This window comes from Lonchura striata, chromosome 9 (genome assembly GCF_046129695.1).
Source record: "Lonchura striata isolate bLonStr1 chromosome 9, bLonStr1.mat, whole genome shotgun sequence".
Classification (NCBI taxonomy): domain Eukaryota; kingdom Metazoa; phylum Chordata; class Aves; order Passeriformes; family Estrildidae; genus Lonchura; species Lonchura striata.
In genome coordinates this window covers 28,721,227-28,731,787 of record NC_134611.1, presented here as the reverse complement: position 1 = coordinate 28,731,787, position 10,561 = coordinate 28,721,227, and the positions used below count along the sequence as shown (strand labels likewise).

Here is a 10,561-nt window from a genome sequence, read left to right as displayed (position 1 = left end):
CAAAGGATTACATTTCTAGGTATGGGAAAACTCTGTGTGGTTGGTGTCACATTGTGTGTCAGAAGAGGGTTTTTCCTGCATTATTTATCTCCTTCCACATTATTTTTAATAATGTCTAAGGAACTTCCCTGCTTTATAAGGAATCCAAGATTAAAGGCAGCAAAGACTCATCCCATGCACTGTCTCTCTTGTGAGCTGCCCCACACCATCGAGCCACATCTCTTCACAAAAAAACTTAAAATAGCCCACAAATTATCAAAATAAAAGTGTCTGAAAACAGCAGGTGACAAATATAGTTTTATTTTTTATCATCTAGTAACACTGTGATAGTATAAACTGTATAAAGCTGATAAAACTCTTCTATGAAACAGAGTAGGTACATATATAAAATAAAAAATACAAATGTTACATTACCAAAAGGAAAGACGACATTTAAAAGAAAATATTACAATAATATAATGGTACCAGTTCCTTTCCAGAATTTATGGAAAATGTTTAAATTACGCAGCACTAAGATAAGTTACTTTTATTTTCTCCCTTGATTTTAAACATGCACTAACTCAAACAGAAATAAAACCTATTGATCAATACAGGAAATGTTATTTAACCATAGAACTTTGCATGTAGACTTGGACCAACCTAGGCTAATGGGAGGTGCCCCTGCCCATGGCACGGGGTGGAATGAGATCAACTTTAAGGTCCCTTCCAGCCCCAACCATTCCATGATTCTTTGGTGCAGTGGCTGTTAAAAGAAATGCACTGTAATTATTTCCCTTCTCAGGGATTTACTGATTTTAGCAATTAAAGTTTTCAGAGGTGCAGCTGAGTTTTCTGTGTATCTGCAGAGTTACAGCAATACTGGTTGAGATGGTACTGAAATAATCTCTCTCTATGCACAGTCTTTTATTATTCAAAGTACTATGAATATATTTTTAAAATAGCCCTTAAGGCTTCACATTCTTACCTGGGCACGTTCTACCAATCCCCAGTGAACATCGCCACTGTCCCTTTGCAGAAATGTGTTATTTTAATCATGCTCAAATGCAAAATCACTGTCAATTTATGAAGAAACATTCAGGTCAGAAATACACAAACTGACAATAATTTAACACTGGTTGCCAGTAGCTCAAGAGTTCAAAAAAAAGTAATTTTGAGGATTAAATAAGAAAAAGAAAGTATCAGAGGTTCTGTTTTTTGCTGAGTGGTACAGACATTCTCATATAGCAGTTAAGTGGATTTCAATTTTTTTTTTCTAATTCCATCTTACCCTTCAAGCTATGCCCAGTTTATATCAATTAAAAATCAATTACCCTCCCAAAAGAAACCAGTGTTGACAATTTTATAAGAAAACAAAAAGACACTGAACCCAATGATCTCCAACTAATTCCACAGTTCTAAAAACGAGGATCTCAACCTCCTGAAATGTTTTTTATCTCTCAGAAAACCAGTACAAAATGCTATTGGAACGTGAGCATTCCCAAGAAGACGCGCTCACGAGTGTTGCACAGCCCTGTGAGGAGCAGGGATGCTGCACTCAGGTCCTTTTGCCTGCAGTTCCAAAGGCAGGAGCAGCTTCTGGGCAGGTGGGGCAGGGCTGGGCACAGCCTCTACGTGTGGTTGTTGTTGAGGTTGCTCTTGTTGAAGAACCTCCTGGCCTCCACACTGCTGAGGGACACGGAGCAGCGCGAGGGGTTCTGCTTCCTGTACTCGATGCTCTCCATCATCGCCTCCTTGATCACCTGCAGCCAGCAGTAAAACCCACACTGAACACTTGCAAGTGGACAGAAACAGCCCCTTCCCCCCTTAACAGCTGCTGCTCCCACTTTCAGCTCCCCTCCATCACTGAGCAGAGAGATCAATGAGTTTTAGTACAAACAGTATTTTTTGAGTGTATGAAACACTGATTTTAACGTAGTTAGTAAAAACATGAGGGAGGCCACTAACACCAAAGAAGTCACACAGTATTTAAAAATCCCCAGTGAAATTCAGAAAGGTGAATCCAAACATTGAGAAAAATACATATTTCAAGGATATAGAAAGTAATTATTATGCTGAGAAAGATTAAATCTTCGTTTTTTTTCCTTTGTGCTGATGTAACAAGGTTTCTTCCCTATATTGATTAAAACCCCTGTATCTTTATCTGGGATGATCATTATACTTGTCACTCCACAGATGTTGGGATCATGATGTCATGTTTCACAAACCACCAATTACAAATAATTATTACTGAGTTAGCTGATAAAGAAATTTCCTTCAGAGAAAATTTCCAGTGTCCTTTCTGTCCAATTACACAAAAAAACACCCTGAGTATAAAAGTTCTGCATATCATGTTTACATCTCTAACAGTGCCCTTTGCTCAGCTATCCTGAATGGCTTGGGATGGTAAAATGGCAAAACCAAGGCAAGAACCAAACGAGAAAATCAGGCAAACACTGAGGCAAAGCCCTGTACCTTCTGTAGGGCAGATTTAGGGCTTTCCTCACATCACCCACTTCCCCCTGTAACAATCCAGCTCCTTTAGCCCTCCATACTTACATCCATGTTGTTGAGGGTGTTGAACTCCATGAGGTCATGGAGCCTCTTGAAAGCCTCATTGGGATACTGGAAGTTGAAGGTAGAGAAAGGTGTGTCTGGATCATCAAAAATATCAAAGTCTGCAAAATCCTTCTCTTCTTGTGTTTCTCTGGGAATGCCTGCACAGGACAAATACAAAAATTCCATCCAAATGCTAGGGCTGAGGATTTATTACCTTATTTTTAACAGCTCCTTTGAATTAATTCCCTAAGCTCTGCAGACAAAGATGGAGTTGTTTCAGAGGCAAAACATTCCTAGTACATAACCACCAAGTGATTCCAGAGGAACAGGTGGATTCAGCATCAGGAACTGTGAGCTCACCTGGAGCTTTGTACTTCCTGAAGTCGATGTTGGCCAGCACGAAGTGGATGATGGTTGGACAGTCCTTCTCCGAGGAGGTGTCCTTTGGTTTGAAAACATAGCACTCCTTCAAGCCCTCCCTGTCAAACACGTTGGGGTCTATCTTGGGAAAAGGAAGCTTGTTCATTTTGGCCCATTTCTCAGCCAGCAGGATTTCCTGGAAAGAGGAGAAAGATTCAGGTGCACAAAAGCTTCCACTGCAAAGTCAGGTGTGCAGAGACAGGGATCGTGTTGGGTGGTTAATGTAACTCATAAATTAAATTAGTAAGTCTCAGCACAGGAAGGACATGGAGGGAGTCCAGAGGAGACACCAGGATGGTCAGAGGGATGGAGCAGCTCTGCTGGGAGGAAAGGCTGGGAGAGTTGGGATGGTGCAACCTGGAGAATAGAAGCTTCAGGGTGACCTCACTGTGACCTACCTTCCAGCACCGGAAGGGGCTGACAGGAAACATGGAGAGAGAAAACCTCCAAGGGATGGAGGGACAGGACACAGGGAATGGCTTCCTAATGCTAGAGAGTAGGTTTAGATGGGATATTGGGAAGGAATCCTTCCCTGTGAGGGTGGGCAGGCCCTGGCACAGGGTGCCCAGAGAAGCTGTGGCTGCCCCTGGATCCCTGGGAGCATTCCAGACCAGGCTGGATGGGGCTTGGAGTACGCTGGGACAGTGGAAGGTGTTCCTGCCATGGCAGGGGTGGGATGAGGTTAATGTCCCTTCCAGCCAAGGCACCCTTTGGTTCTCAGGACTAATCAAGTCCATCTCAGCACAGATGACCCAGCAGGACCAACTGAGCACCTCACTCACCCTGCCCAGGCTCCACCATCTGCCACATGAGTCACAGGAAGGAATGTGGTCTGCCCCACACCTGGGGGTGAATTTACAGAGCTGACAGTGAGGGAAAAGCCATCCATAATTTTACTTCGCAAAGCAGTACCAGTGCTGTGGCAACCACTGAGAGATCCTAAACACCAGGCAACACATTGTTGTACTCAGAATTAATTCCCAGTCAGGGGCTTCTCAAAGCACACCGAGTGAAGAGCACGGGAAAACAGGCTTCATTTTCCTCATGACAACTCAGTAAACAAGATAATTTGTAAATAATGACTCAGAAGCATGTAATGAGGGTGTGTGAGAGGGAGGAGAGGGAAGGTCAAATATCTTTAATCTTGGTTTTCAATGAAATAGGACCCTTCTTTGGACTACTGTTTTGGATACACAGGAGGTAAGAGATAGTGGGTGTAAAATGGTAAACCAAGGCTCGAGTCATTGAGTAAAATATTAGAGTGCTACCATAGATACAGGCCCACTTCTGAAGTGGCATTTGCTCTTTGCAATGCACCAATGGAACAGAACTGGCTCCTGTTCCTGTCCTCTGCCTCAGGAATATACCTGTGTCTGCCCCAGCAAACACCCACTTGTGCTCCAGAAACAATTCCCTTCAACAGAAGCTTCTGGAAAACCTGAGGCACCATCTAGCTTTCCCACCATTTTTTATCATATAAAGGAATTTTTTGCATTTTGAAAATGATGGTTTAGAGAAAAATCTTCATGCCACTTGGGTGCTCAAGAATCTCTCAATTTTCCCCAAGACAATCCAGAAAATTGCAGCTGACAAAGACAAAATGCTAAGGGTAGCAGGGGTGACCATATACAGCCTTCTGCATGGACTCCACCTATGGAATGTTAAAAAAGGGAGGAAAAAGATATTTCAGAAGCAATGACAATGCTGTGTCAGCAAAATGTAGCTGCGGGGCAAACACTCTTGACAAAAAAGGACATACGTTCTTATACAAATAGAATATTAAAGGAGAAAAACAGACTCTGGGATTCAGTCATTTAAGAAAAAACAAAGGATCTCAAGCACTAGGAAGTCTCAAGTGCTCTATTCTCTCCAGTAGCCCCAAGAGATCTATAGATTACAGGAATTTCTCCTTTTTGTTCTCCTGTAATTTGGCTTTGCAGTTGGCAGCACTGATCTCAAGCTCATTTTGCTACTGCTGTTCTTTTCTAGTGTTGTTTTGGGGGTTTTGTCACTCCATAGCAGCTGAAGGAAAAGAATTATCCATTTATTCTAACTGTAATTTGTCTGTAAAGTAACAGGAATGCCAGTTGTTTCTCAAACAGGAATGTTTTCTGAGTTCCCTTAAAAATTTTAAAAATCCATTTGGGTTTGAACTAAATAACGACTCTTTTTTGAGGATGGTAGAATCACTGCTGTTGGAAAAGACCTCCATGATCAGACACAATAAATCCCACCACGCCCACTAAACCACAGCACAAAGTGAGACCCTCACAGCAGCCTCTGAAGTGCTGGTTTTTTCTGTAGCAGTTACCAAAGTGATCCATGTGAAGGCTCTGGGATCAGCTGGAGCTGTGTGGATGTGCAGGTTGTACAGGCTGACAGCTGTGCTTTCCACACCTGCTGCAGAAAGCAGCCGTGGCACTTACTCCCTGTTCTCCTGTTGCTGTTTTGCTCTGGGCTGGATGGATTTAAGAGCTCCACTTAAACTAGTGCTGGGATTATCCTGGTGAGATGTAAATGAACAGTTAGCCCTGATTCCAAAAGGTTATTTATTTAGCAATCCTGAGATGATGCATTTCTACAAGATGATGACACGAAACCATCCATTTACATCACAGCTCACAGAGGAGAGCAGCTGGGCGGAGGGAGAGTACAGCAGGGAAAATGACTTAATTGTTTAATTCTGACAGAAAATAAAACTCTGCAATCAGTGCCAAAGCAAAACTTCCATAATAACAACCGAGCTCCTGCTTCAAAGCAAGCTCATTAATCCCTCTTTGTGCCAGTTGCCTCATGGAAGGCATGTAAACAGGAACTGAGGCACAGGGCAATATTCTGCCTTGACGTGGAAAGAAATATTCCAAAGCTGTAGATGCAACAGGACCAAGACCTTTCTGGGACCATGAGGAATAGAACTGAGTCACCTTGAACTCCTGAAGGCAGGAAAGGAAGGGCCTGTGTCACTTACTTTGAAAGGAGGGCTGGAATCACTTGGCCTGGCTGAGAAATCAAAGGAGATGATGAGATCCACGCCTCTCTGGGGCCTTAGGATGAGCGGGTAGGGCAGGTTGAAGGTCAGCCCACTGTCCACGATGTGGATCTTCTTGCTCTTCACATCCAGGGGCTCATAGATCCTCTCAAACTCGTCAGGATCTGCGTGGAACACGGGAAAACCAAACCAAGCAGGGACACCTGAGTTAAGAACTGAGGTTCTGATGAGCTTTCCAGTCTCTCCCTAGGTTCTGGGGAGAGCATGGAATTTGAACTGCACAGTGTATCCCAGGTAAACACACCATGAATTCAAGTGTAACCAGAACTCTTAAAAACTGGAGAATGAGGTGAAAAGCCAGAACTGGAAGGGCTCTCAAGAGGCTCACAAGGCAGACCCAGAGGAGGTAAACCAAAGGGGACAAACGTCCAGGTTTGAACACAGCCATTCCACCTTCACTCCATCATCCCAAACAATCAATACACAAAGGAAAATATTTATGGGATGTCAAAAGACATATTGGGGTGTCAGAGGATGGTCCCAGACTCTGTTCTGTGGTGCCAGTGACAGGACAAGGAGAAATGGCCATAAACTAAAACACAACAAGCTCCACCTCAACACGAGGAAGAACTTCTTCCCTTGGAGGCTGCAGAGCCCTGGAGCAGCTGCCTGGGGAGTGGAGTCTCCCTGTCTGGAGACATCCCAAACCTCCCTGGACCTGTCCCTGTGCCACCTGCTCTGGTGACCCTGCCTGGGCAGGGGTTGGGCTGGGTGATCTCCAGAGGTCTTCCAACCCTAATATTCTGTGAACCTCTCAGTGTCCTACAACCCCTGCCCAAACCTACTCCCCCAGGCTTCTTCCCAATCCCACATTCTTCCTAGCTCTCCCAAATTTACCCCAAAATCCTCAATGTGGCTCTGCCCTCCTGTGACACCTGTCAGTGTCTGTTTCTGCTCATTAAATTGGGACTATCAGATCTTGTTTTCCAACTTGCATCAGACCTGATGACCTCACACTCACCACTCCAGCAGGAACAAAGAGAAATAGTGACCCATATCCCTAATTCAGGCACGGGACAGAATTCCCTGTCAGCCACTTGCTGCTGGTGCTGTCCCAGTGTGGTATCCACCACATTCTTTTCTCTAAGCTCAACCTAATGATGTTTCCCTCTAACCCCAACATTCCCTCAGGTGCAGCTCAGGAAAAACCAATCCATTTTCCCTGGGTGTCTTCACACTTGCCCAGGTCTCTGGACACTAGATAATGAAAGTGTCTGGACACTACTAAACTATCCCCGCTGTAATTAAAAACTTTTCCCCAACAGTCTTTTCTTGTTCCACACCTTACAAACATTTCAAAGGCATGATTTTGCTTTTCACCAAAAAATCTAATGCTCGTATCTGTAGAGGGCAGTGTAATGTAAGGAATGCTGGATAGAAAAATATAATTATTTCCACTATGATTGAATTTTCTGGCACCTACTTATTGACAATGATAGTAATCTGGGAAAAAAAATGGTTATTTTTGAAGCAAAGAAAATATATAAAAAATAACTCTAAGTCTTGTCCCTGTCATTTCAGGAGCAGCATGTTGTGATGACCAAACAAAATCTTAAAATAGATTATTTATTTTTTTTATTTTTGTTGTTATTTATAAGAGGACTCTTTTCTAAATAATAAGGCATCAATTTCCCACTGTTTGCTTTTATTTCTAAAGGAAAGAACAGTTTAAATCACTGCATATTGTTAAAGGGCTAAGTGTGTTTATAAACCTATTTTAGAACCAGATATATTTCATAATCATAAATCTGCATAAGTGAAAGAAAATGTATCAGTATTTATTATAGTCATCAAAATTTTAAAAAACAGTAAAAAAACCCACACTGACTATAGTTCAGTTTAGCACAAGTAGACCAGTTTGGTTTTCCTCTTCTTGCTTAAAGACAACATGTCAAGCATAATTTAACCCTTGTTTTCACTAGAACTTCTAAGGAATTGCAAAAATATTTTTGCTCAAGTTTCATCTTTTCTTATGTTACAAAAATTGAATTTGAAGGATCCTTTAATCAAGAACGGCATCAGCTGTAACAGTGCTTGTGATGGGAGTGTTATTACTGCCACACAAACTTCCTCCCAACACTGAAGAATGAGATGGATCCTATTGCTTACAGCCCTCATGACCCTAAAATCAAATTTATCAAAATAATCTTATCATATTTTAAAGGAGAAAATGTCTTCATGCCATCAATAAATTTATAACAGCCATACAAATGGGTTTTAGTAATCACAGTCTTCATAGAATCCCAGAGCCTGGGACATGACTTTTCAGCCTTTTAGGAAAGATGCATTCCTATTACCAGCACCCTCCAGTCCATCAAACAGCAAACTGGGAAAAAATGGGAGGATGTGGCACTTGGGGACAGGGTTTAGTGGCAGTGCTGGGTTGATTGTTGGACTTGATGATCTTAAAGGCTTTTTCCAGCCTTAACAACTCTGTGGGTCCGTGTTTACCAGCCCAGCTCCATGTTTAGCCAGCTCAGCCCTGTCAGCTTCCCAGCAATGGGATACACAGACAGATTATTTGTTAGGAAATCATAGAGGGCACAGACCAAATCTGCCACAGATGGCAGCTCCAGTGGGAGGAGGGCAGATCAGAAGGGCACTTGCTACTGACGTCCATCTTCTACAACTGCTTCCATAAATACTGAAGTAAGGAAGCAGGGATTAGGGGCTATTTTCCTCCATTGTTATGCACTTGGCATTTTCTCAAATCGTTCTGGTGTGTTGTAACATCAAGAAAAGAAACAGAACAACTCTGAGTTCACAATGAAATCCTGATGAAATAAAAATGTTTAGCATTATCTCCACAAATAGAATCTGTGGAAAAGCAAAGCCAAGTGTTTTACTTCCAGACCAAGCAGCTGGGATCTCTGCTGCAGGCACTGCAGACTCTAAATTTAATCCTCAGCAATGACTGTAAGATTGCCCTAGGTCAGCCACAGCTCATCCTCTGCAGAGGGTTTGGGACAACTGGAGATGGAAAGTATTATTGATATCCTTTTTGATTCACTTATTTCTCCTTTGGAGTGTATGGCAATAAAGGAGAGAGTAAGTCTTAAAGCAATACAGACTTCCCTCTGCACTCAAGCTGACAGGTAAACTGTCAGTGCTAGGAATAAATATGCAGAGCTTAAATGCATCCAGTGCCACAGTAATCTAAGGATTTAAATTTTACACCAAAGACTCCTTTCTAGCTGCGCCTCTGGGCTTCTCAGCTCTTCCATATATTAGGAAAATTCATAGCATTAAAGTGTGGATACACTCATCACACTACTGAATGATTACATTTTATATTAACTACTGACATTTCAAGGGGTTTTTAACTGTTCTTGACAATAATATTGCAACCACTCACAGCTGTCAGATCTGAGTTGTAACTGCAGGTTTATGAATGTGGGCTTTGGCTAACAGCAAAAAACTGCAGTCATGTCAAACTTTTCCCATTTTAGCCCACAGAAGTTTTAGGCACTCCAAAGTAATTGTGTCAGAGGTGCAGAGTTCTGTCAAACCAGCATTTTATTTCCATCTAAATCAAATCCCAGGAAGCTGACAGTTGATTCTGAAGACTATCCACGTGTCTTAATTATGCAAAATTCTCATCAACTGTCATCTTTTCCAACCATAAATTTCCTATCCACTTTCCTGCCTCTTTTCCAAGTACTATAAATATTAAGACTACCCAGTTGTAAACACCTCTGAGATGACAGAAATATTTAGAAAGTGGAGTCCAGATGGAAATTATTCTTCAAGCCCTGCAAGGGATTTGTTACATTAACAAATACACATTAGAGCACGGCCGCTACTTAAGCTTTTAAATGACATCAGGTATTTACTGTTGCTTAATGAACAGTTGGGACAATGTCCTTCCTCTGAATAGGAAATGAGGGCAGAGGAGAATGGTGCTGTCACCAGGGATAGTTGGGAGGGCTGTGCTGGGAGGAGCAGCCTAGAGGGAACATCCCCTTCAGAGAGGTGTAGTGGTTCTTTGCTTGATGGATCACAGAATCATGGGATGGGTTGGAAAGGACCTTGAAGATAGCTCAGGGCCATCCCCTGCCATGGCAGGGATGCCTTCTACTATCCCAGGTTGCTCCAAGCCCTGTCTAGCCTGGGCTTGGACACTGCCAGTGCAGAAGAACACCAAGAAATTAACTGCCTTTCACTGAGCAGACTGCAGTGAACACTAAGGCAAAGGCTCCAAAATCCTAACCAAACACAATTATTCTTCACAGCTACTGTTCCACACACCATATCCCTCACAGAGTGAGGGAAGACTTTGAACTTCTTTTGCAAATTCATATTCTTCTGAAATTCTTATCCTCTATCAGCATTCTTGTTTAAGCCAACATGAAATATGGATGCACCTGCACATCAGGGACCTTGGAATGGAAGTGTTTGTCAGGTGGATTCACATTGGCAAGAAGATGGTGTCAGCAAAGTAAGAATCTACCAGCTGTGCCAGGGCAGGGCCAGGCTGGAGCTCAGGGAAAGGCTCTTCCCCAGAGGTGCTGGCACTGCCCAGGCTCCCCAGGGAATGGGCTCAGCCCCAGGGCTGCC

The 10,561-nt window shown here is 42.8% G+C and overlaps 1 protein-coding gene across 1 annotated transcript in view; it reads right to left on the bottom strand.

Annotated features, from left to right (window-relative positions):
• Positions 1–284: 284 nt before the first annotated feature.
• PLA2G4A (phospholipase A2 group IVA) overlaps positions 285–10,561 on the bottom strand; it is a 70,142-nt gene continuing 59,865 nt past the window's right edge. Inside the window, exons 16-19 of the mRNA XM_077785514.1 lie at positions 5,924–6,108; positions 2,896–3,091; positions 2,536–2,693; positions 285–1,739 (exon numbers count right to left, since the gene is read on the bottom strand). Coding sequence (XP_077641640.1) covers positions 1,608–1,739; positions 2,536–2,693; positions 2,896–3,091; positions 5,924–6,108 — 671 coding nt within the window. The 3' untranslated portion in view covers positions 285–1,607. The remainder of the gene's footprint in view (positions 1,740–2,535; positions 2,694–2,895; positions 3,092–5,923; positions 6,109–10,561) is intronic.